General features: G+C 40.3%; 1 protein-coding gene across 1 annotated transcript in view; it reads right to left on the bottom strand.

Annotated features, from left to right (window-relative positions):
• Nucleotides 1-27,107, bottom strand: part of NALCN (sodium leak channel, non-selective) — a 309,369-nt gene that overhangs the window by 57,684 nt on the left and 224,578 nt on the right. The window contains exons 16-18 of the mRNA XM_059144294.1: nt 22,987-23,123; nt 20,688-20,826; nt 3,733-3,806 (exon numbers count right to left, since the gene is read on the bottom strand). Of these exons, the coding sequence (XP_059000277.1) occupies nt 3,733-3,806; nt 20,688-20,826; nt 22,987-23,123 (350 nt within the window). The remainder of the gene's footprint in view (nt 1-3,732; nt 3,807-20,687; nt 20,827-22,986; nt 23,124-27,107) is intronic.

The following is a 27,107-nucleotide window of genomic DNA, read 5'->3' as shown; positions in this document are numbered from 1 at the left end:
CTTCCATATCAAGGCAGATCCGGTCTTCATCCACGAAGGCACAAAAACTGCGCCTCCTTGTCTCTTTCTTTCAGAGTCTCCCTTTTAAAACATAGATGGTCATGGGAGAGGCCATTTCCCCCCAGCTTCACGGAAGGATAACTGGCAAATAACGTGTAAATATAAGGTATACAACACGATTTGAAGTGTATATATCCTTTTTTAAAGATTAATTTTGTTTAGTTTTTAGAGAGAGAGAGAGAGCGCACGCACAAGATAGAGGGGTCAGGGTGGGGAGCACCTCAAGCAGACTCCCTGCTGAGCACAGAGACTGATGGGGGTCTCAATCTCATGACCCTGAGATCATGACCCAAGCCGAAACCAAGAGTTGAACGCTTAACCGACAGAGCCACCCAGCTGCCCCTGATGTGTGTATATATTGTGAAATGATCACCATGATGATGATAATGAACACATTTATCATTTTCTATAATTATGATTTTTTTTGTGTGTGTGTGTGGCGAGAACATTTACAATCCACTCTCTTCGCAAGTTTCCGGTATGCGACACAGTACTTGCTAACTAAAGTCACGAGACTACACATTAGGTCCCCGAATTTATTCAGCTTAAAACTGGAAATATGTACCCTTTGATCACCATCTAGCCATCTGCCCCACACCCCACGGTCTGGCAATCCCCAATCTACTCTGTTTCTATGAGTTTGGCTTTTTTAGATTCCACATGTAATGGACATCCTACAGCATCTTTCTAATTCTGACTTACCCAGGGACACTGTAGTTGAAGGAACAAAGAGAAAGTTCTGATCTAAAGAAGGAGAGACTCCCCAGGGAGTGAGAATACCCCGAAAGAATGGTAGAAACCTCTCCTTTTCCCCTGTTTTGTGTAGGGCTATTTGCCCTGAGATGACTGTAAATGTTCTCCTTTTCTTTCTTTTAAATTCTCTTATCCCTTCTTCTTTCCTCCGCTTTTAGTTCTTGTTGCTCCTTGGAAAACAGCAGAGAAGAATGTCCAGGGACCCACAGACATGGACCTGATCTATTCTTGACCTTCTTATGTATGGGTTACATGATAATGCGGGTACGATATTATTATTGTATTATTAATGCTACTGCTATATTATGAGTGAAAAAAGATAAGCATGCCCAAAGAAACTATCAGTTTGACATCTTGTCCTTAATTCTTGCAGACACTAACGTAGCACCAATAGAGAAGCCATTTTCACAGGAGAAAAGAGCTAAATGGCTTTTCTAAAGATTAAATTTGTATTCTTAAAAAAAAAGAAATCTTAATTTTTTTTTTCTAATTGTAGCCTCTTATTTCCTGAGATTGCCTGGGTAACAGCTGCAGCACCCCAGGGAGATGCCTCTCATTTGGTGGTGTTCTGGGCTCTCAAAAAATGCTGACGGCTCTGGGTGTCCCTGAAACTACGTAATTATTGGGCAAGTCTGAAGGCGTCCCTGTTCCCTGATGGTCTTAAAAATTTGGCTCAGGTACACCCACAAATTTTCTCTCTTTTTCTCTTTTTAAAAAATGTTCTGTTTTTAAAACCACTGCTGTACATTTAAAAACCAACAGCTGAATTTCACCCTCACAATGTTAGTTAGCAGCAAAGGATGTGACTGTTGGCATTATCGGATCTGCGCTTCAATATGACTCCGAGAAAACACTGGAGAGAGAGTCTTGTCCATCTAGTGCATTCACGTTTATGACTTCGGGCACCAGAAGTCAGCCTTCAGGGTCAAGCTGATGAGTCAAATCTGTGATAAAAAGTCTGACTTTGTTTTTCAAACCCTGTAACACATTAACACAGGCCCTTGAGACACCCGCGTTGTTCCCTACGGCCTATCCGTGAGGTAGATGAATTCTTGGAGAGAGGTTTTCCAAAAACTTGTCACCTGGATAGACAGTAAGACAGTAAGGGTCCCCCTTCTGGAGAAAGTCGTGTGGGAAGAGTCCCCGTGTTTGTCAGCCCTGATCAGTACGCACCACAGTTCCACTTTCCTTGTGCGTGGAGGACGAGAGCCTCACCTTTCTTTTGTAAACTAGGAGAAGGGGGCTAAGAAAGAGATGGCAGGAAAGGAAAACTGGAAGACCAAACTTCAGAAAGAGTTCATCGGGAATCGAAGTTCTAGAAGTGGCTTCCTCTAACGATCCCTGTCTGCCTGGGCTCTGAAAGTCTCTGCAACCCCCCAGGGCAGCAGTTATCCTGGGAAGGTGAGCAATGTCATTTTGGTTCTGAATGTGGCGGGCAGACTCTGAACACGGGCCAGAGTATTACACTCCCCTCATGCATCGTTGTGGATTTGAGGCTGAACTCTCTGCCCTGTGGGTGCGTCTGCGAGGCTGGACCTGCACACGGGCTGTTTTGTGTGAACAGGGCAGGGGGTCTTCAAGACACTAAGCATTGATGCTGCCGGGAATCTGTCTACTATAGTAGTTGCAGCTTGATAAAGACCCTGAGGTACCACACAGTGTTCAAGGCTGCCCCCATGACGTTATCTGATGGCAACCGGTTGAGCCCGTTGGAAGAAACTGAAATGGGAACACAGGGTGTTACGCATTTGCTGAGAAGTTTTCCTTTCTCTCTTTCAACCAGACCTCTTCCGTTCATCTTCTCGTATTTGCGGTGACAATATACAAGCCCCAGAAATGGTTATTCTCTTCTCACAGAGGATACTCCAATGCGTACTCGTGTCTATGTGTGCAAGGTCAGCCAATAAAAGAATGAATACACAAAATACTGTCTTTCCTGGTCAGAATCATTTTTGGCATACGCATTTCGGGTACTGTTGTAAACTCAAAATAGTTTCTCAAGCCATAGGTATTAGCCTTATTCCCTCATTACAGTTTTCCAGATTATAGAGTTACACTGGCAAAAGCTTAGATGACTATTCCTGGAAGAGACAGAGTAGAATAGAAGTAGAGTAGGATAAAAGAGTCTATCCCCTTCCCCTTGGCCCAAGTTGGAGGAGGCGTCCCAGTATTAATTCATCCATATAAATTCATGTATAAATTCAGTCCCAGTATAAATTCATGGTGAATACCTTGCCAGCCATTCTCCTTCCAGCCCCCCCATATTTAGTTGTATGATTAAACATTTCTAGGTAATAAGTCTGCCAATAAATTACATTCCAAATGCTCATGCATTTTTACAGCGATCACATTACTTCATATTATGACACAGTCTTCTAAAATACTCTTAAGTGGTTAGCTTGATGTTTCTTTTGGATGGTTTAAGAAAGTAGCATTAAAATTACATGTTTTTATAAGCATGTTAAAATGGATATGCTCTCGATTCTTACAGATTTTAAATACATTTATTCTTAATAGATTAATAAGTCATTGTTACTTCTAAAAAGCTCACAGTCTTATCATTTTCCCCTTAGTTTGTGATTTGTCCTTCAGATATCAGAGAAGACATAAAACATGCAAGAATAAATGTAAGTAATTTTCATTTTTTGTAAATGTTTATACTTACAATTTATGTGTTAGTGCATGAAAAAAAAGAGAAATGCACAACTGAGCTAATAAAATGTTACTATTCTAGGAAATATATTAATGTTGTGTTTGACATTATTTATTATTTATAAGTATACAGTTACCTAAATCTACTTTCTAGCGGAAAGTGTATGTCGATACTCAGAAAATTAGCTTATTAAAAAGAAAGAGCTCTTCTTTGTTTAACATAATCCCACTTGTGTTTAAATATGTATCAATGTTTAATGGTGTTACCTTAAGATTTTAGTGACTGCAGTCTCCTTTTCTAGAAGATTCCTTGCCCTGATGCTGAAAACAGACTTGCGAAGCTGAAAAATTACAAGTGTGACTTTAGTTTTGGCATGTAAAGGGATAATATGCTGACAAATCATTAGATACATAAAATAGATAACACTATTAAAACATTGAACATAATTTTTTTTCCACTAAAGCATATTATACGATTGATTCTATCACTTATTTATTCATTTAGAGAGCGAGCACAAGCAGGGGGGGCAGGAGAGGGAGAGAGGCTTTCAAGCAAACTCCATGCTGGGTGTGGAGCCAATGCAGGGCTCAGTCTCAAGACCCCAAGATCACACCAGAGCCAAAACCAAGAGTCAGATGCTCAACTGACTGCGCCACCCAGCTGCTCAGATTCCATCATTTAATTGTATCTTCTGTTTTTAGTTTTATGTAGGCAGAAATGCAAACAAGCTTGTGGGGCCACACGTCACAGCTATAACATCTTAATCTAAATAGGCTTTTCAGTGTCCAGGGAATTTAACATTAAGACAAAGATCAGCTTCTTTCTTGCCACTATTCAATAAAATGTTCTCTAAGCCACTTTACACCTGCTCAGGTTCTTGGCCTGGGACATGATACTAATCGGAATGATGAGTTCAAAGAGTTGTTTTGCCTACAGGCATGGAGACCAAGGAGATGAGCTTTCAAGGTTGTTTCCTAGTTGGTGATGATGAAATTATTCCAGGGAAAAGCACTAAGAAAAACAAAGTCCTGGAGGCCGCCAGGCCCCAGCCCTGTCCTTCTTGATGGTTGCGGGATCAGAGAGGTGACAGATGTACCGAGAACCAAAGTGGACAGGAACAGGACAGAGAAAGAACAGGAAAACATGCCATCCTAAGAAAATTCATAGTAACAAACAACTAGAAAGTGTAACTCCAGGGGTCGGACCAAAGGTAATCCTCGGACAGCAACCCGGTCATCTTGATCACTAGATTAGGTTAGATTTACTAAGCACTTAGTATATTATTAGTAGCTATTGGAGATATGGGTTAGCCAGGAATCAGAATTCTGGCTTACCAGAATGAAAAGCCTAGTTACAAAGGCAGGACTATGATGCATGATGCTACCAGTAAAAAGTAGACAGTAAAGTGCTAGATGATATGTCCAGTAGAAAAGATGAGAAGGCTACAGGACTATACGCATGTCTGAAATAGTCAGCAAAGATGTATTGAAGGAATAGAAGTTGCACTGACTTGAAAAATGATTTTGAAGTCTTCCCTAGCAAAGGGGGGGGGGGTATGGGCCAAGAACAGTAGTTGGAAATGCATGCATGGGGCAAAGTAATCTGGGGCAGACTATTTGCGTAAGTGCTGAGCTACAGGGAGGAAACAGTGTAAGGCATACTGTGTTTCCAACAGATTTGAGGGAGGAAAAAATAAGCAGGAGATAGAACCATTCTGCATTCAGTAGAAACACACCATCCACTTTCTTTTGAACAAGTTAGTGACTTCAGGTGCAAAGTCACAGAGCTCCAATCTACAAACAAACAAGCCTATATAAAGAAGTTGGCAGTACTGCCAACCTCTGTGTCCACCTGGCCACAGCTGGAGAGGAAGCAGTGGGCATAAACTGGTTTTTTTTTTTTTTTTTGTGACTGGTTTTCTCAGTCACACCTGACAACCTACGAACACCACAACCAACAATATAATTTTCATATTTCACAGCAGATCTGCCATTAAGGGGAGGATCATTGGACCCATTGGCCATTACCCTCATATGAGGAAAGATGGCGCCCTCATATTTTCTTAAAAATGAAAAACTGGGTTGGTTTCATTATTCACCAGAACTCTTGGAAGAATAAATTCATGTGCAGACAAGGAGCTAAGAGGGAATGGCATTTTCCAGAAATTACATTTTCAGTGTAGTGCAAGAAAGGCTGTTTACCATGATGCGTTGTGAAACTTTCTTCCATCTCCTCCCCTCCCCTGAGGAGGTGACTTTGGGCATTGATTTAACCTCCTGGAGCTCACAGCCTATCTCCCAAGGGATGTTATTTAAAGTCATTTTCAGAGACCAAAGATTCAGCAGAAGGATCCCATCATGGTTGCATTTTTGCCTTTTGATACCTAAGCACACACGTAATCACAGGAAAAGCCCAGGTCACGGGGGCCCCACGAGAGCAGGTTCTAGGAGAGGACTGGACCCCACTACTCTTATTTCATCTCTGAAGGACACTGACAAGCCTTAGTCATCTTTCCCTTGGTGTAAGGTGCGCGGTGTGAGGTGAAGGTCTGAATTCAGTCACTTATCTCCTGTCCAGTAACTGAAGAGCGGACACTAAAGGGAGTGTACTTCATGTTAGAAAAACCTCCGCATAAACTGCAAATAAATGAATAATATTTATTATATTGATTCCAAAGCTGTTATTTCTGGGCTGCCTACAACTGCCTATGAAGGGCTGCTGGCTCTCTTTTGTTCAAAACTTGAACTGACTCAAATAAAATACACTATGAACCTGTACGAGGAAGTCCTTGAGAACTGTTTCTGTAACAGCAGAAGTGGCCAAAGAATAAATACTGTAATAGAAAAACTTCAGATACAACCTCAAGATTGACTGACCGATTGATTTTTTTAAAGGAAGTGCTGTACCCAATATGGGACTCGAACTCAGGACCCCCAGGTCAAGCTCCAGTTTTAGAATGTCTATCTATCTATATATCTATGCACATTTGATAGCCTGGACATGTATTTAGACAGTTATATATTTTATCTGTTCTTTTTTTTTTCCTAGTAAATAAAGAAGGCCTATACTGATTATCTACTATCCCTTCAGTGTTTTTTCTGAGGTAAAGCTTTGCACATTTCTGCAAAGGACAAGGTCTGCTCATCCCAAGTCCTTAGAGCTACGCTGCTCTGCAGTGCCCTCTTCTGGCTCCAAGGGATACTGACAGTCACCCGAAGTGATCAAAACAAGGAATACAGAAATCAATTTTGGGATAAGTAATTTTAGATCTCAACTTTTCAATTACAGCTATGGAAGGTGTCAGTAATGGTTTCTTCTGGATATAAACATGTCAGACACGTGGGACTTAAAAGGAGGGGTATGGGTGACGTCCCAGGGAGTTTGCATTGAAAAAAAAAAAAAAAGACTAGTTGAAAAAGCCTTTTTGGTGGTTTTCTTTAGTTTCTAAACCTAATACATCCAATTCCAGAAGACAGCCATTCTCTGGATGAATTAATGATCAAAAAATAAATGTAAATGTTTAAGCAATACAGAGAAGTTTTTTTTTTTTTTTTTGTCTTAAAATTTTAATTTAAAAGATGTTTCTAGAATGATGCACTTTAACGCGAAATTCAGGAGGTTCAAATTTGCCGCTCTTTGTGGTTGAATAACTTGGAGCTGAAGGACCCAGCAATAGTAGGTCTCACTGATTTTCTGGCAATTTCTTTAGCATCTTTTAATCCATAGGTACTCCCTTTCCCCCTCATTGTTGAAGGACCTGGACCATGTGACCTGATGTTTCCGGGAATCTGGATTTTCCCCAGTGCACACTCCTGGCATAGTTCACATATTCCTCTGTCTTCTGGACTTCCTGCTGATTGACAGCTGGGCCCAGAGTCTCATCAGGCTCACACGTGATTGCTCTGGCAAGTCCACAGGTGGTGGCATAGCCTTTCATCACAAGGCAAGTAATGTCCGATTGTTCCTCTTTTTGTGATGTTAAAAGAACTGATGTTTGTTGTCTAGATCATGGATTCATTCAGTGAATAAAATTGCCACTTCTTTCTTATTCATTAGTTGGAATACTTGCATAATAAAAGCCTTCCTTTCATGTACTATTTGGTTACTCTGCAGTACAATTCATGTGGAAAAGGTAGGGTACATGTTGACTCTTGACCTTTACTTACTCATTTTTATTTAGTTAATCGATTTTCTATTGTCCTGTGAAGGCACCCAATTAGTAATTTAAAAACGTCATTATGAACTCAAAGATTTAAATAGATTTGGTTTCAGTCCATTACAGTCATTACCCTCATGTTAGGTCACAGTATCCCAACTGCTCATTGGGAGTTTTTTCAAGATGGCCTATGGGTTTTGTTTGTTTGTTTGTTTGTTTTTGCCTTGACTCTAGTAGTCTTTGCCCAAGTTTCCTCATTGTTAGGTATGGCAAGATATCCCAAGCTCGTCTTCTATATGCTTTGTATTCCATATGAACAATTTTCTCCCAAAAGCTCTGGTTTATTTGTTGAGAAATTGGGTTTCAAGAACATAATTCAGATATCAGGGATATTGCTACTGAGTTGGTCACTCTTTTGAGAACTGTGCCTGAGTTTATTCTGGTATTTTCAATTTAAATCAGGACTTCTGTATGACATCTATATGACATCTGTGTCTCTTCTGTATCTACATCCTCCCCCAACCCCACATTAAGGCTCTTGATTTTCAAGTACACTGAAGATGACACACATTAGACTATCTGATAATAACTTATTTTTATTTCTCATCTCATGGATAGTAGTCTTAGAATTACACCACCTATTCTAACATAATATAGTTAATGGATATTTAAAAAGTATTTCAATACAGTCTTCTCATTTTCCTCTTATTTCTACACTTGCACTATACTCATACTGGCAGAGCAAATAGCTATTACATATTTTTCTCTTCATTTTAATCCTCATGTAGTCATAGTTAGTCATCCACTGTTTAAGAATGTTTACCACCTGCTCTTATGTCAAGGTCATAGAGTCATTTTTGGAACTCACTGTGGTTGTCCGAAGCATGCATTCTCATAGTTTCCTAGGGAAAGGCTCAGAGGAACAACATTACTTACATGTACGTTATTTATATTCCTACATCTTAATAGAAGTTGTTTTTCTTTTTTCCTTTTAAACTTGAGTCTCCATTTTCCTGGATATGAAAAAAACCTGTCCACATATTATTCTCTCTCTGGGTATCCTATAGATGTGACTCCAACTTCTCCTGACATAAAACATTCTTGTGAAAAAGTCTAATGGCAATCTAATGCTCCTTCCTTTACACATCATTTGTTCATTTTGAGCTGGGTACCTATTTGTTTTACATTCTTCTTCTTCTTATTATTATTATTTGGTTTCAAGTTTTTATTTAAATTCCAGTTAACATACAACATAATATTGGTTTTAGGAGTAGAAATTCTGCTTTTGATGAATCCCTATTCATCATTTACACATAACACCCAGTGCTCGACACAAGTGCCTTCCTGAATACCCGTCACCCATTTAACCCATCCCCCAGCAGCCCTCAGTTTGTTCTCTATACCTAAAAGTTATACCTTTTTCAATATATATGTAATAAAACATATACAATTTATGTATGTAATAAAACATACACATACATATGTGTATTTATATATATATAATGTATAAATACATATATGTATATTTAAGGTCCTATAATTTGTCTGGAATATATCCTATTTTTGGCCATTCGTGATTAATATTTCAATTACATGGTGTGTCCTTTCAGTGTGTAGCTTCAAATCTTATATTTCAGAGAATTTTGATGCTTGTTCTATGCTTTGCTCTGGTTTTCTTCTTCCAGGACCCCTCTAATGTAGATGTTGGACCTTCTTTGAATTTCTTCCATTTGTCATTTCCTTTCAAATCATTTTCATCTCTTTCTTCATTTCTCTTTGATTTCTTAAAATTGTGTCTTCTTCACTTTCTAGTTTTCTTTAGGCATCATCTGATGTATGGGATCACTTTATGTTCCTTCCAGTCAGTCTTCATTGTTTTATTTATACAGTTGGCCCTTGAACAATGCAGGGGTTAGGAGCACTGACACCCCACTTAGTAGAAAATATGCATATAGCTTTTGACCCCCATCCCCCAGAAAAACTTAACTTCTAATAGCCTACTATTGACAGGATGTGTTACTGATAACATAGCCAATTAACACATATTTTGTATGCCATATATATTCTACCCTGAATTCTTACAACAAAGTAAGGTAGAGGAAGGAAAATGTTACTAAGAAAATCATAAGGAAAATACATTTATAGTACTGTATTGCATATGAGTGGATGCACACAGTACAAAGTCATGTTGTTCAAGAGTCGGCTGGACTTCTTTCCTGAGTTCTAGCACCTTACGTGGAATTTCTTACTTTTACTGCTATTCTAGTCTTACAGAATCTGTATGTCTTTTCACTCATTTTGCCATGGTATGTTACAAATTGAGCCATTTGTGGGTATGTCTTTATGGTAAATTTTCAGTCTTTATTGGGACAGTATTCTGGTCCTTACTCTTTTTTCTTTACAACTTTTGCAGGGAATTTCACTTTGATAAATTTCTGTTGCTCATTTTTATGCACAATTCGTTTTCCTGAGCTGTTTAGTATTTCCTCTTAGCTTCAGAGCTGTTTCTTCTGTTGTTTTGACATCATGATCCATATGGCAGCCTTCTTTCTGAGATTTCCTGGCTCTGTTACGGACAACAGACGCCACCAATTTGATCTGGATCTATTTTTTCCTTCATCACTCTTGTCGCTGGCCTATTCAGTTTTGTTTCCACTCCTGGATGGAGATAGGCAGGTGTTTTCCTGGTCTCAAAGACATTACAGGCCCTGTAATTCATCTTGGCTTTCTTCCCACAGGGGTCCATACCATGTTTTATATCCCCAAATTCATATGTTGAAACTCTAGTCCCCCCCAAATGAAGATATTAGGAGTTGGACCTTCCTGAAGGTAATCAGGTTTAAAGGAGGCCATGAGGCTATAGCCCCCATGATGGCATTTGTGCCCTCATAAGAAGAGGAAGAGACCAGAGTCTGTCTTCTTTCTACCACATGAACACACGATGTGAAGGCAGCCATCTATGAACCAAATCTGCAGGCACCTCAATCTGAGACCTTCCAGCCTCAGAACTCTGAGATAAATTCTTATGTTTAAGTCACCCAGCCTGTGATATTTGTTTATAGCAACCCCAACAGGCTAAGTCACCATGCAAATCATGTGGTTATTGCTTTGTCTGCACCTGCTTTTTGACTTGTGGTTTGTGAATTATGTAATTTTGTTGTGAATGCTGCCTATGGATTTTGTTTTTTATCTAGGTATTCTGTTTATTTTCATCTGGGAATTCAAGGAGATTAAAAAATTATGCCAATGCCTCTGTCATCATTCCAGAAGACTCCTTGATTGTTTTTTTGTTGAATTTTTATCTACCATTTTTTAAAAAGATTTTACTTATTTATCTGACAGAGAGAAGAACACAAGTAGGCAGAGAGGCAGACAGAGAGAGAGAGGGAAGCAGGCTCCCCGCTGAGCAGAGAGCCCGATGTGGGCCTCAATCTGAGGACCATGAGATCATGACTTGAGCGGAAGGCAGAGGCTCAACCCACTGAGCCACCCAGGCACTCTGATTTCTCATTTTTATTTGTCCTTTCAAAGAACAAAATTTTAGCTTTACTGATATCATTTATTGCTTTTTTCCTTCTGTTTGATTAATATCTACTTATATATATATTTTTTTCTGCTGTCTTCATGTTTTCTTGGTTAGTCTTTTTATAAACTCTTGAGTTAAATATTTGGATGACTGTCAGCCTTTATTCCTTTACTAAATATGCATGCAGAGCTATAATTTTCCCTCTAAACATGCCTTTAGCTGCTTCTCACAGGTTTGAGCTATATGGTGTTCATTAGTTTTCAGTTCTAGAAACTTTTTATTTCCATGTAGTTTCTTCTATGCTCCCTAAATTATTAAGAAGTGATTTTTAAATTTTGAAATGTGTTGGTGTTCTTGTGGTTGTTATTTAGTTTCTAATTTTATTACAGTTTGGTCAAAAAATGTCTTCTCTAGGATACTGATTTGGTTTATGTTTAGAATTCTTTTGTGTTCATAAGTGGCCGTGTCTTGTAAATCGTTTATATGTCCCTCAATCTGAATGTGTTTTCTCTAGTCGTTGAATGAAGGCTGGTCAACTGTGTATTACAAATCTTCTAAATCCTTATTAATTTTCCTGGCTCTTTGGTCATGTGCTGAGGTATTATATACATAATTTAAACTGAGTTTTCAAATTAATCCTTAGACGTAGGTACTATTATAACTTTTATACAAGTGAAAAGTCTGACGTTCATAGGAATTATGCTGTTTTGGTCCTCCAAATTGAAAACTGAAGAATTACAATTAGAAGTCTCGATTGTACAGAGGCAGTGTTCAAATCTTGTTGCTAAACACAATGTTTATGTAAAATGTACTAAGCTCAACAGTATTAAATTTTTTTTTCCCCAAACTATACTGTGATACAATGTTGTTTGCTTGACTTGAAAGATTTGGTTTCTACATAAAACTTCCTCTTAACCCAAATCCTAATGCAAAAGCTTAACTGGCCATATTTCTCCTTTGTTCTATACATGCATACCTGATTTTCAGAAAAATGACCCTGAAAATTAAAGGTGATCAATAACTTTTCTAAACTATTAATGCTAGTATGGTAAGAGTATTTATATTTTATGTCTACCGATTTCTTGAAATCTGGGATCCATAACCACTTTCAATTAAGCAGATTATTAATTCAATTTATTCATCAGTCTGCAAGTCAGCCTAGAGCTATCAGGGAATAAATACTAGCTTCCTTTGGGACGCTGCAGTGCTAGTCTGAAGAGCCAGAGTTTCACTCTGATAACCTCCTTCAAAATGAAGGCTTTAGTATATAGTTGAGGCAGAAAACCATAAATATTCTGAGTATTTGACTAACTTTTTCTGATTTGGAGTTGTTAACAATATATTTCCATTGGTAACTGAGAAAAAGTTTGAGAGCCATATTTTTCTTTTTGAAAATATTAACAGGTTGATAATAAATGGAAACACATTTATAAAAACATATGGCCACAAAGCACAAAACCATGGTCCAATGAACAGGGCTTGATGAATGTCAGTTCTGCTAGAAAAGAGTAGTGTAATTATTGTAATTAGCTGCTTTATTGAATAAGTCTCCCACATAAAATGTCATAATTGGAAATAAGCAATTACTTAAAATTACATAGGTTGAAGGTGGTAGGTATGTCATTCAAGTGTATTTTAATTTTTCATGCACCTGTGAACCAAAGACTAATCCCTAAGTGCATATGACAGATTATGTGTATAACAGAATGTTTCTATAAAATAAACTTTTTATAAAATCGGCATTATGCTTGGAAAGAAAGAATTTTAAAAGGTGATTAGCGTAGGTGGCAACAAAATTAAAATGGTCATGTTACAATGTACACAAAGGTGAATATCATTATAATAGCATGTTTTGAAGCTTTGAAATATGTCTTAGAATGTGAGTTTTGTGGAAAGGCAGTTTTAGATGATGGGTTGAGATCTTTGATCTTGTTATTTCAGCATTACAAATTCTGAACCCTGAAAAAACACCAGGCATAAAAGTTAAAAAATCTATAATAGGTACACACACACACACGCACACACGTGCGCGCACACACACACACACACACACACAGTCTTCATTTGGACTCCAGGGTAACTTATACATGTTGGTCATTGCTCTGTGTGTAAAACATCTTTTTATTTTTCTGTGAATTTCACTAGATCATAACCTTCATACAAAAAGGATGGTATATTCCTTGTCCATTACATTGTCTTCCACTGTCCAGTCCTGCCTGTGATTTGTTTTTGAAATGTATTTAAAGAGAAAATACATCGCTTAATATTAAAGATGACTCTTCTCTGTTCTACATTTTTTTTTCTTATGGAGTGAATCCTTGAAATAACAAATGCGAATTAGGTAAAAATTACAGAGGAGGACTATTCATTTTGAAAGGCATCAGTTCACTCAATAGATAGGAAAGCCTGGTGAAACTTGAGACTAAATGATTGGAAACTTAACTGGCTTGACCTCTTTATGCTTGAATTGCATGGCAATGCTTTTGCTGCTAAAGCTTGGGGCATTGGAGATTCAGCCAAATCTTCAACAACTTACACGCCAGCTAGCCTAGTATACTGATACCAAAGATGCAAAAGGTGAGGGAGAAGCTGTGTATTCACAGACAGATATGCTACCTATCCAGTGCTCACCAGTGAGAAGCTGTAACATACTCTCTAATATATACCTAGAATAGAATTTCCTGGTTACAGCTCATGTAAACAGAAAGACAAAGACTGAAAACCTGCACAGATTAAAAAAAAAAAAAAAAAAAAGATGAGTGGATTTATGATTCTGGGAGAAAGTGCCTGATGCTTTTAACCATGTAGCTATTTGAGAATTTAAAATCCAAGGCACTCAGATAATATGAGGGAGCTGTGCTTGCTCTCCAAATATGATTCAATTGTATTTGGACTTCAGATTCAAACAAGAACACCAACACCAGCGAAACTGGATCACACTGGGACTGGCAATACGCTTAATGGAAAGTAACACTTAGGGGTCCAATTGGATTCCAGAAAGAAGAACTTTGAAATAGTAGAGCAACATGTAAATTTCAAAGATAGGATTAGCTGTGGACTCAGAGCTCTGACACCTGTTTTGAAAACAGCCCCATGACTTGTGGTTAAAAGCCTTCCCCATTATCTATAGAAGATGCTCAATCCTAAAATGCATTAACTTTTGACCTTCAGTGAACGGACACTTAAGGAAATGCAAGCAGATCACTGATAATCCCAAACCCAAAGTGACTGCTCAACAAAATATGCAGATTCCTCTTCTCACGTTGATTGAAAGCCGCAGAACGTGTTTATTACCCGAGCCCTGGACATGGTTCGCATATGAAGGCCCTCAAGAAATACACGTCAAACGGAAAAACCTGCAGTTGAACTCAGTTGCATTTGGATCTGAGCTCAAAAACATCCTGCAAAGATCAATAAAAATGGCTGAGAAAAAGTTTTCTTTTATATTTTGTATCTTTTTGTTTCCGTTTTTGGGAGTGAATCAATTATCCAGGAATATATTTTTAAGCTAAAGAGAGAAGTATGGAGGGTTTTCACAGTGGGGCTGATGAACCCTGCTTCTTCCCTCCCCCGGACCACACTGTTTGTAACTCCCCGGTGAGGTGGTGGTGCCATGTCGTCTCACACTCTCCGCCTAGAGATGCGTCTTGAATGGCACTGCAGAGATGCTAAGCTATTATTTTAGAAAATTCTTTCAGAAGAGTGAAAGCCCTAAAGATGAAAATAGGCTGTTCTCCCTCTCTTTTTTCGGTGAGTAAATTATCCTGGAAATTATAGATCAGTAACTTACTATGTACAGAGTTACTGGAACAACTCATCAAATGCTCTCTAATCACACAGAAGAATACAAAACACTGTCTGGCAATCAACAAGGCTTTGTAAAGAGTAAATCTTTCCGGAGCAATTTAATTTACTTCTTGAGAGTCTAAGTCACTATAGAGGCAGTGGGGGTATTCACTAAAATATCACACACAAAAAACAAATAACAACAACAACAACAAAAAGCCAGATTCATGAACAATGAAGAAAACAAATGGGCAATTAATATACCATGCTTAACTAGACCATTACAGCCAAAGCTTAACTTGTGTAAGTGAAAGTCCTTGTCTTGATGGATGAAAGTAAATCTATTTGCTTATGAATTCATGGTATGATTTAGCATCAGTAACCTTTCTTATCTGGTATTAGAGGCACATGACATTGCTTTGTCAGTGCAATGCTAGGCATTTAACATACATTATTTAATCCTTGTAACAAACCCCCCAAATAAGAATTTTCTCTACTTTATAGATGAGGATCGGAACCTGCATCACTTATCACTGTGGTCACAGTCGCTCTTCCATTCTGCTTCTCACGACCAACCCTTCCCTATACCCAAGCACCTACCGCGTCCTGCTCTTTCCTGCTGCTTCCCTCTCCACTTGGAGCACCCTCCTCCTGCACGCTCAAGCTTCCTGCTCCTGTGAGGGGGCTCAGGGGGTCCTGTCTCAGGTTCCTGCAACACTTTCCACTTCCATGCATTCACACATGTTTCTTCCCATTCGACTGAAACTTCTCAAGGGCATAGCTCACAGCTCATGCAGTGCTAAATTCCCGTGGCCCCGAAGAGTGAATAACAGGTGTTCCCTAAACGTTTGCTGAAGGACTGAGTGAGCGTGAAGACTTAGGGAGATGACAAGGGTTAAGAAAACGTAGTATTACTTGGATCGCTTTCCTCATTTTGTACATGGGTTAGCTGCTCAGGGTGAAGGCTTCCTATGGAAATCGCTACGTGCTTAGCAGTGGGGAGGCAGGTATGAGAGAGGACAGACATGGCCCTGTTGTCAGGGAAACACTCCCTGTTCTTTATCACGTGACTTCCGAAACTGCACGAGGAAGTGTGCAGGCACAAGGGGTGGCTCGGACAGACCTCATCCATGTGTCTGTCTCCGGCTGTGGTGACTGTGCGGTTCCCTCATGTTCTCCAGACACTTTGAGGTTCTGCCCCCGACATGGCAGGGCAGAGAAGACAGCAGGGCAGAAAGGCGGGGGTGCTCAGCTCCAGGATGGTGAGAGTCGCCGTATCCGACCACGGAGGGGGCGGGAAACCCTGCCTTCGAGGACATGACTCACTTGGAGGACAGTGTGGGCCGCTCCCATTACCAGGTTACTGGAAAAGCAAGGTCACATCTCAATTTACTAGAAGTCCTCTACTTAAGAAACCCAGAGTTCAATTACAATAATAGGGACCAAAAAAAAAAAAAAAAAAAAAAAAAAAAAAAAAGTAGAAAACCATTGCCTTTTGCTTGAAAACTAGAAAAACTCCTCTCAAGAGATGTGGGTTATCCATTAATCAGGAGGAGAGGAAACCCCTGGCTGGTGCCCCAGGTGGAGAAGCGGGGGGAGAGAGGATGGGGGAATTAGCCTTGGGAATGCCCGTTTCTCTGGAATCGCAAAGGGAAAGCACTGTTTCCTGCCCTTTCCCTTTAGGATCTGCAGTAATAACAGAAAGATTTTATGTTTTTGCTTGCTTGTTCCATACGCGGAGAAGGACAGGTGTTTTAAACAGCATGATAAAGGTAATCAGAACCGTTTTGAACCACACGGCCTGCAAAGCGGGGCTTCCACGGAGCTACTCAGGGTTGTTCAAAGCCAGGGACAGATTGAGAGAAGAACCCGGCCTGCCAGGTGCTTTCACGTTTCCCGCGTCGCTTACTCAACAACATCCCCACCTTTTGTGGTCAGGTGTTTGTTTCGTTTTATCCCTTTACTCAGCATCTTCAGGTTCCTGGGCACTCAGTGTTCTCCAGGGCAATGGGAAAAGTGGTTCCCTCTAGTCTAGTGGGGCTCAGAAGTTCCTCCTGACAGGTAAGCGTGAAGGGTGATGCTTTCTCTCAGTGTTCCTCTTGTTCACGTCATGGGAATCACTGATAGGCCATTTAGTTCTTATTTCTTACTACTCTTTGAGGAAAAACAGCTTCAGTTCGTGTTGTACGGTGCTGGGGGAATTTCTTCAGACCGAGTGAGAAGCCTTGCGATCCCCTGGACACGGCCTGGCACTTCCGAAGGCAGCTGGGGCTGTCACAGAAATGGCCAAGTGCTCACGGAAAAATAGCTTATCAGAGGAGCTAAGAGAGGTGTGGTCTCTGTTCAGGATTTTTGTTGTGTGTTTCTGTAATTTTATGTGGCTTTAGGGTTTCTTAAGACAAACAAAAAAGGCTTGGCATATTTAAAAATTCAAAACACCAGACTGCTCCCTCTTCTATTTCTGTCCCCCTTATGTATCCTCATGTTGAGATTCGTTAAGTTGGTTCTCTGTTTTGGGTGTTCCTGGCGGATGGCCCTCAACAAAGACAAGAGGTTCCAAGTGTTTATGAGGAATGGCAGGAGCTGATGGCAGCTGAGGCTGGAAACCCTGGGAACTTGAAAGGAGTGAAGGTGACTTTCCCGGAGGCCTAAATAGAGCCAGAGCTTTAAGAAGGAAGGGTAGCATGGAACAAATCTTGCTGCTGCCGCCACACCAGGGTAGGTGCTCCTGAGATGAAAAGAAAATATATTCTCTACACCTCACCTTCCCAACTGGAGGATGGACCCAGAGAATGATGCTCATTGGGGGGCGGGTGTTAAATGACATTAGCCCACCTGTAGGTTACCTATCATGGGCCAACAAGGCTTGCATGGGATGAAGGCCAACCTAACCGTCACTGGTCATGTTCCTCATGTAAGATCACATATGGTGTGTTGGAATCAGCCAACCTTATAGTTTGGGGACTGCCTGGGGTCTCCAGAAAATTCTAGTCTCCTTTAAGATGCTGAGTGACGTGGAGACCACCAAGGAGCCGTGCCTTTGCTAGTTCTTTAGATTTTAGGAGATTAGAAGAAAGCCTCATTTGTAAGATTGCAGAATAAAACTATAACTGTTATCTTCCTTTGGGTTGGTTAAAAAGAACTGTCAAATGAGAAGGTAAGAAGAAGCCACAAAAATATAAGGACATTAAGGCAATCAGAAATGGTATTTGCAATTCTCTGTGACCTAACCCAGGGATCCCTGGGGCAGGGTTGGTGGCAGTCACCCAGAGGGGTGCACAGAATGTGCCAGAGTCTCCTCGGACCACCCTCTAACCACCTCCACACCTGCCAACAACTTTTTTATCTTCTTCCTCACCAATTTCAAAACACTCTATTCAGGAAGTGTGAGAAACATCACGTTTGCTTTCAGACAGAGAATAAAGTTTCGTGGGCTAATTTCAATTTTGTGTTTCCAGTGGGATAATGTTCTTAGTGATTTAAAAGAGCAGGTGAGGGATTTATGCCAACTTTGGGCATTACTACCAGCTCTTGGTGCTCTCTGGAGATAGCAGGTTGGAACCACAGCCCAGGCTGGGGGTTCATTCCACAACTCTGGCCTAAAGTCTGCTTCTGGAATAAATTTTAAAATTGAACGATCTGTGTTCTAGTATGAAATATGCAATTTCAGGCTGATTAGCTGAAACCAGGCCATCATCCTCCTACCCGATTATCCACCGCGCGAGCGCTTTCACATCCGTGCTCTGTAAATAGTACTGGATGAAATATAACTGCGGACAAGAAATGTGACATGTTTGCTAATTTTTTTTTTTTTTGAACACTTGAAGTCTTTAAGGAGGATCTTGAGTTCATGTGCACACATTTCATGATTTCCCACTCGAAATTTAAAAGCAAAGGATGCTGTCAGTTGAGATCAATTTAGTGGTTTGGGAGATTAAGTAGAACAATTATTTCAAAAATACAGAAGAAAAACAGAGAGATGGCAGCCATAAGGGACAAGGTAAGAGAAAAAAAGGAGCAGATGGAAAAGTAATCATTGAACAAGTAATAAATGAAAAATTTCCTGACAATATCTCAGTCTACAAACTGAAAAGACTCCCCAGTTATGGCAGCTCTGGTGAGAAAAGACATACAAAATATATCCTGATAAGGTTTCTGAACTCCCAGGATATGTAGAAAGTCTTAAAAGCTTCCTCAAACCAGAAAAACCTACCAACCAACCAACCACCAAAGAAAAACCTAATTACCTTCAAATGAAAAAAAAAAAAAAAATGACATCGGCAGCTTGTCCTCTGCAATATTGGAAAAGAGAGAGAAGTCACTTCTGTAGGTGACCGAAGAAAATCAATAAATGGAAACCCTTGAACAAGAAGAGACATACTACAGAGAAATCATCATCATCACAGCTGAGAACAAAATCAGAGAACCTCAGCAGAGGACCAGATGCTATGGCGAGGGCAGGGGGAGACATGAGGAGGGGGTAAGAGAAAAGAAGCAGAGGAGAAAGGCACAGGTAGGAGGAAAGCCTAATCCTTGTGGGATGGAGGTGGGGGAACAGAGAATCTTAAAGGATGAAGGAGCTGGTGTTTGATCATAAGCAACAGAAAAAGGGCAGCCACAATTCAAAGGAATAAAAAAATAAACTAAGACTTCCGAAGTAAAACACTTGCAAGTGAATTAGATGCTTTGGTGAACTCTAATGTTCAAGACGTTTTACAAAATCTGTTTCTTTCCTTTCCGTTTCTTTCCTTCTTTTCTTTTCTCTCTTCTTTTTTCTTTTCTTTCTTTCTTTTCTTTCTTTCTTTCTTTTTTTTTTTAATGGGGAGAGAGTGAGTGAGTGGGAGCGTGGGCAGAGGAAGAGGGAGAGACTCTTAGGCAGGCTCCACGGCCAGTGCAGAGCCTGACATGGGGCTCCACCTCACCTCCCTGAGATCATGACCTGAGCTGAAACCAAGAGTCAGACGCTTCACCCACTGAGTCACCCCAGCACCGCAATCTCTCGTTTTCTAACTGTGGAATCTGAGGGAAAAAAATTCCTTATCTACTTTTCAATGATCAAGAGATAAATCACAACATGAACAAGCTAACATACGTAGCGATAATTCCTGCTACATACTAAGCATGCAGAAGTTATTTTGACTGATTTCAGAGAAACTTGCTCTGGTTTTTTCCCCCTGAAACAGTAACTGGAATAAACAGGGTCTCTTGCAACAGGCAGCCTACAGGCCACTGTTAAACCTGAGCTGACCGTTAGTCATCAGCCTTCTGCATGTGAGGAAATGCGGGGTTGGGGAGGCTCTCTACCTCTCAAAGTCACGGGGCTGCTATCTGGCACAGCACAAAAGCTGATGTGAACAAATGCGAAATTAAAATTCATAAATTTACAAATGTCAGGTTTAACGATTTCTTCTACAAACAAAATTATTTCCTTCATTGTTCTCTTGAGACATTAGATGTCAGGACCCCACATAAGCCCCAAGTTATGTAGTTCTTTTCTCTATCGTATCGTATATGCTTAAGAAAACTTCCGTAACTTGAAGTAGTGATTCTTACTTTTTCTTAATTTAAATTTCATTAGTTAACATTTAGTGCAGTCTTGGTTTCTGGAGCAGAACTCAGTGATTCACCAGTTCCTTACAACACCCAGTGCTCATCACAACAAAGGCTTTCTTTAATCCCCATCCCTCATCTGGCCCCTCCCCCTCCCCCACTCCCTCCACCGCTTCTCTATTCTCCCTCGATAAGATTCTTACCTTTTGGTCGATGTATTTGTTGTCTTCGATTGCAGACCGTTTGGAGTGATCACACGAGGAAGAGGTGGACGGAAGGCTTCGTAAGAGGCAGCAGGTGTCCTGTTGCTGACGATCAATGAACTGCTTCATGAAACTTTCCCTTTGCAAATTAAGTACACACATGTCAAACATCGTTAATGAAATGGATGGCATTTTACACTGATGTGTTTGCCTGAGCTCAGATAAAGGTGACAAAGGTTCAAAGAAAATAAGACACATCATGCTAAGAGAGTGGTGTTTAGACTTAGATAGCAAAGTACTTAATTTAGAGAAAGCTTCTAAATTTTAAGTAGTTTTCTTTAAAAAAAAAAAAACAAAACAAAAAACTAATGTCCCTGAAATAACTTTTAAGCAATAATTTTCAGTCATTGATGGTATTTTTTTGAATCCCATTGTGGTAATACTTTTTTTTTTTTTAATCCCCTCTAAGACTTGGAAGAATTAGTTCATCTCTCTGACTTCTACTCATCATAAGAATCCTCAAGAGATAATTTTACATTGAAAAACTCAAAATAACTCAAAAAGAAGCTTGCTTCATCTGATCTCCAAAGCATGGTGAGAATTCAAATAACCTCTTTTCAAATAACCACTAATCTTGAATCTAATTTGTAGCTCTTTTATTCTTCCTATTTTGAAGTTAAAATTTTTTAAAATCAGAAATGCAAATATATTTCCATTTGAATTTTAAATATTATGGCACCATAACCAGTCTTATATTTTTATAACGCCCCCACACAATTATTTTTAGAACTAGTTACATTAAAATGTCATCCTGGGGGCACTTGGGTGGCTCGGTTTGTTAAGCAGCTGACTCCTGATTTTGGCTCAGATCGTGATCTCAGGATTCTAGGATTGAGCCCCGCAGGCTCCTCACTCAGCATAGAGTCTGCTTGAGCTTCTCTCTCCCTCTCCCCCTACTCTCGCTTACACACATGTGCGCTGTCTCTCAAATGAATAAATAAATAAAATCTTTGGGAAAACGTTATAGTTCCATCATGCTAAGTGAAATAAGCCACTCACAAAAAGACAAATGGTATATGATTCCACTTACATGAGGTACCTAGAATAGTCAAATTCATAGAGGCAGGAGGTAGAATGGTGGTTACTGGGGGTTAGCAGTATAGGCAATGGGGAGTTACTGTTCAATGTGTATAGCTTTGTGGTCTTGCAACAGAAAGAAAAGGGTCTGGATGTAGACTGCATAAGAACATGAACGTACTTACCACTACTAAACTGTACCTTTAAAAAGGATTAAGATGATAAATTTAATGCCATGTGTATTTCAGCACAACATTAAAAAAATTAAATGCACATGCAATGCTAAAAAAATAAAAAATCTCATATTGCAACTGTTTTGTTTCTATTTGTAATTTTTGAGCTACAACTGAAATAATAGCCTTTAATTATTAAAAATAAATGTTTTAAACCATCATTTATGCAAATGCTGCACTGAAGGGCAAAGTGGTAGGAAACCAAATTAGCTTCAGTGGGAAATGCCATGTTTTTTCTTTTAAAAATGGGAGACAAGGGTCCATTAGAGCTTGAGGAGAGAGTTCTGGATAAGCCATCTCACCAGGGTTTTCCCTCTAAGGTTGTATCTATGCTAAATTAAGAACAGGTTAAAGATGAGAAGGAATGAGGTACCATTTTCTCCCATAATAGTTACATTGTTTATGATGCATAAAGAAACAATAACAGACTTAACATGCTTTTAAGCCAGTCCTTATACAGCAATACTGTTCTTCGTCTAAGATGTATTAAAGAATTTTTAAACTTGAAAAAAAGAAGTGGAAGACAAAACCTATCATAATCAGACATGACATTCTACATGAACGCTATTACAGTAATACCGAAGCCCGACTGGTGGCATTTCTCTATTTACTTGAGAATAAAAGGCCACAAGAGGCACGTTTATCCTTATATGGCTGAAGGTCAGAGGTTGGGGTCTACCTGCAACTTTGAGCATCTGTGCCAGTTACCTGGGGAGTGGAATCCCTGAGGGGCATCTCAGGGAGAAGCAGGAGGAAGCAACCTTCTTGTTTTGGCGAACACAACCATCAAATGACTGTTTTGAATATATTGCTTAAAGGGGACAATGGTTTTTAAAACAGAGCTAGAGAGAGTAGGAACAGAAATAACTTAAAAATAGAAAAAAAAATACTCTCTTTCAAACATGAATTTGAAAGAAGGGCTGAATCAGATTTGAGACACATCCCTGACAGTGTATGTGGCATATACAACAAAATAAATGGGTTGATACCTGATTTTAGGAACGGTAAAATCTGAAGGAAGCTTTGAGATTTTCACCATTTGCGGTCTGTTTGGAAATTTCTCAAAGATTCGAAGTCGCAAAGGGAGCTTCTCTTTGGTGTCCGCGTTCGCTTCACTTTGCTTTAACTAAAGAAAAAAACAGGCAGAAGGAAAAGGGGAACTTACTGTATTCTGAAGTCCTAGGTGGCCACCAGCTTTTTTTGCATCGGGGAACAGTGAGTTGGCGCACGACAGACGGTAGATGGCAGCAGAGTCCCACCAGTGCGCTTTCCCGCCCGCCACCTACCGGCCCAGGGTGCGCAGGAACTTGAACCACCCGCAAAACAAAACCCAAACTGAACCAAGCAAAAAACTAAAGCAGAAAAAATAATTCAAAGAAGAAGAAGAAAAAAATTAGGTTCTTTTATTGCTAAATATAAACCCCCTTTCACACCAACCATTATTTTTATTGTTTACTTATCTCTAGCATATACAATAACATAAAATTCAGTTTATACAGATGTGTGCCAGAACAGGAAACCAAAAGAATAAAAATAAGCGGAACTCCAAAGTCTCCTAAGTGGTAATACGTGTAAAGAGTGAAACGGTCAGGAAAACAAGTCATTTATTCCAGCAGATTCCAAAAGGAAAGCTCAAAACAGAAACGACGCATTTGGTACCTACAGGGAGACTTGTTTATGTTGTTGTAAAGATGCTTGGGAATTATTACATTATATGTCCTAAAACATCTTTGCAAGAAATGACAAGCAAACGGTATTCATCATCTATCGTCTATGTACAGGATGGTTTTTCTATTTTTCCCATCTGTTTAATATTTCTACAAATTAGAGGTCAGGGAGCCTGAGACATGACATCATTAAATGGCACCAGTGCTGAGCGAAGGAGCCTTCCTAAGGGTATACCCGACCGGTTGGACCCCTGGCCTGAAAATTGGAGTAGGGTGCTTCTACCCCTCTCACTGCACCTTATTCTCTCTCTGAGGCTGCCTTCTCTTGCAACTTCCCTTACTTCTCTCGGAGCTCTCTATTGACAAGGCTAACCTCTCCACGTGCGCCCATCTCCGGTTCCGCCCCCCAGCCTGCATCTCGGAACCCTGATTCTGTCCCAGGGTCCAGCACATCAGGCAGCCTGTCTGGGGGGTTTGGGAAGCATGTTTCCAACACCAGCAGCTTCTCATCCCTTGCTGGGTAGGCTTTTACTTTATAATGCCAGCCTGTCTCCGGCTTGTGGAAAGATGAGCATAGGAGGCCGAGAACATTTTTAAAACTCTTATAATGGGAAGAAAGGTGGCAGCTCTCCCCTCCTCCCCAAGCGGGGGGTGTCCAAACTGGCCAGAGACGACAGGAGGCCTGCGTTTGGGAGAAACACCCAATTTCAATACAATATACGGCTCAGTTGTCCAATTGGTTGTGAACTCAGAGTGAGATTATAGGCTTATTTCTAGTTCAGAAGACGGGCCTCATTTCTCATCGACTTCAGAAACTGTTTTTACATTTCTGTTTCGTATAGTATTAATATTTTACGGTAGCCAACATATGTCTTATTTAAGGTGGAGTCTTGTCCGTGGATTTCTGACTTGGGTGGTGACCTCATTTGGAGAAGAGGAGGCTGGGGTTCGTTGCCTTCCTGTCTCCCCGATGGAACCCCCCACAGCATGCTCCCCATCGTCTGATGGCTCGGATGGTGAGAGTGATGAGGAATTAGCTCCCCAAGGTGCAGAACACAGACTGCTAGCATTTCCATGAGATACAGGCAATTAAAAAAATGGCTCCTGGGGTGCCTGAGTGGTTCAGTTGGTAAAGTGTCTGACTCTTGGTTTTGGCTCATGTCTTGATCTCTGGTTCATGAGATCGAGCCCCACAGTGGGCTCTGCGCTCAGCAGGGAGTCTGCCTGGGATTCTCTCTTTCCCTCTCCCTCTGCCCCTCCCCAGTGTGCATGCGCACTCTCTCTTTCTCTCAAATAAATAAATCCTAAAGCAAAAGAAAAATGGCTCCATATATAAACAAAGAAATTCATAAGGAAGAGACTTATTTTCTGGCATAACTGGCAGAAAGATATTTGTCAGTGATTGTGTGTGGTAAGAAGGGCACAGAGAAAAAGAAAACGCAGTTAATATGTTAAGTCAGACCAGAGAGAAAAGCGATTATATAAGGGCAAAAACAGGCCGAGAAAATGGGGCAGAAATGAGGTATTTAATTCATGCTTTTGCTGACTCATTTATTTACATATCGGTAGAGTCACTTATAAATCAAATCCCAAAGGCCAGGTTCCCTGTGAACTTCTGGGGATACAAAAGTATCTAAGACACAGTATTTGCTCTCATGGAGCCCACGTTGTAACGGAGCGATGGGTCTGTACACAGATAATGACAAACATAAGAGCTGTTCTAGCTGAGGTACAAAGTGCCGGAAGCTCAAGGTAAGGAGCAAAGGGGGAGAGAAAAAAAAATAAGATGATGCTACTTTTATTTCCAGAGGCTTCTCCCAGGATGCTGGAGGCTGGGCTCTCCAAATCAAGAAGCCCGCAGCGCTGTGTCCTCTCTGATGGCTGTAGGAAGGAGTCCTTCCTTGACTCAGCTTTGTGGCAATCCTGCTGTTCCCTGAGCCACGTAGCTGCGTCACTGCCTTATCTGCCTCTGACATCACAAGGCCTTCTTCCCTGTGTGTTTCTGGGTCTCTCTGGGTCTGCTTTTCTTTTCTCTGACAAAGATGCCAATCATTTAAATTACGGTCCACCCTAAGGCAGTGCGATCTTGACTGATCATGTCTGCAAAAATCCAATTTCCAAATAAGGTCCCATCCTGAGGTTCCAGGTGGACATGGATTTTGCGGGTTCACTACCAAATCCACTACATAAGGTCGTTGAAATTCCAGCATGTGGTGACTTGGACACTGTTTCTCTTTACCCTGAGACTATCACGGCTAGGAGGACAAGGATCCTTGCAGGGGGCGGGTGTGTTTCATTATTCAGGTCCCGCTACAATATTTGACACAAAGTAAGCTAAACAAACATATGTGGAATGACTAAGGACACAATCACTGGCAGAACTACACTCTTCAGCAGATAGCTTGCAAATGAAAGAAAGGATTTTAGGTTTATCCGGAAGGATAGAGAGATAAGCAGAAAATATCCATTTGCTGATTGCATACGTTTGTTGGCGTGGGCTGAGTGTCCCTAGATTCATAGAAGAGAATAAAGTCAGACTCTTTGCCATTTCACCTGACCTTCCTGCTACCATTGGTGAACCAATAAATGTTAGGAATAAGTTTAGACATAATATTTTGTAGCATTTAATCAAATATCCTAGAATATCATGGTTAATATATGTAGGTTACCAGTATTAAAATATAGTCCCCTTGACTAATGTTTTATTTTATCTTTTTAAAAGATTTAATTTATTTGAAAGTGAGAGAATGAGAGAGAGAGAGAGAGAGAGAGCACAAGAAGGGGAGGGTCAGAGGGAGAAGTAGACTCCCCACTGAGCAGAGAGCCTAGTGCAGGATTCGATCCCCGGACTCCAGGATCATGACCTGACCCGAAGGCAGTCACCCAATCAGCTGAACCACCCAGGCACCCCTGCCTAATATTTTAAAAAGGGAACTTGTCTCATTCTACTTTGCATTAGAGTTACTTACTCCTTCCCAAACTTGTAAACTACTCAGGGAGAAGATTCTATTTTAATTTACTTCTTTTTAAAAAAGATTTTATTTATTAATTTGAGAGAGAGAGTGAGAGAGATCACAAGAAGGGGGAGCAGCAGAGGGAGAAGCAGGCTCCCTGCAGGGAGCCTGATGTGGGACTCCATCCTATGACCCTGAGATCATGACTTGGCCTGAAGGCAGACGCTTAACCCACTGAGCCACCCAGGCACCCCTATTTTTAACTTACTTCTATGGTACCTTCTAGACAGTAGAAATATAGAACTGTGAATCAATGAATTAGAATTCATCATCAATTGAGGATGGAACTGAAAGACCACAAGGAGCAAAGGAGAAGGTCTTTTTGATGACACAGAAGGTTCTTCAGGATCCTGCAAATCATCTCCAGTGGCAGGTGTCATGGCTCCCCAGCGGCGCAAACGGGCCCGTTAAACCAAACAAGGACTGGTG

The sequence above is a fragment of the Mustela lutreola genome, chromosome 13 (genome assembly GCF_030435805.1).
Source record: "Mustela lutreola isolate mMusLut2 chromosome 13, mMusLut2.pri, whole genome shotgun sequence".
In the NCBI taxonomy this organism is placed as follows: Eukaryota; Metazoa; Chordata; class Mammalia; order Carnivora; family Mustelidae; genus Mustela; species Mustela lutreola.
Note: the sequence above shows the minus strand (reverse complement) of the source record. Positions and strands in the feature narration are given on the sequence as shown.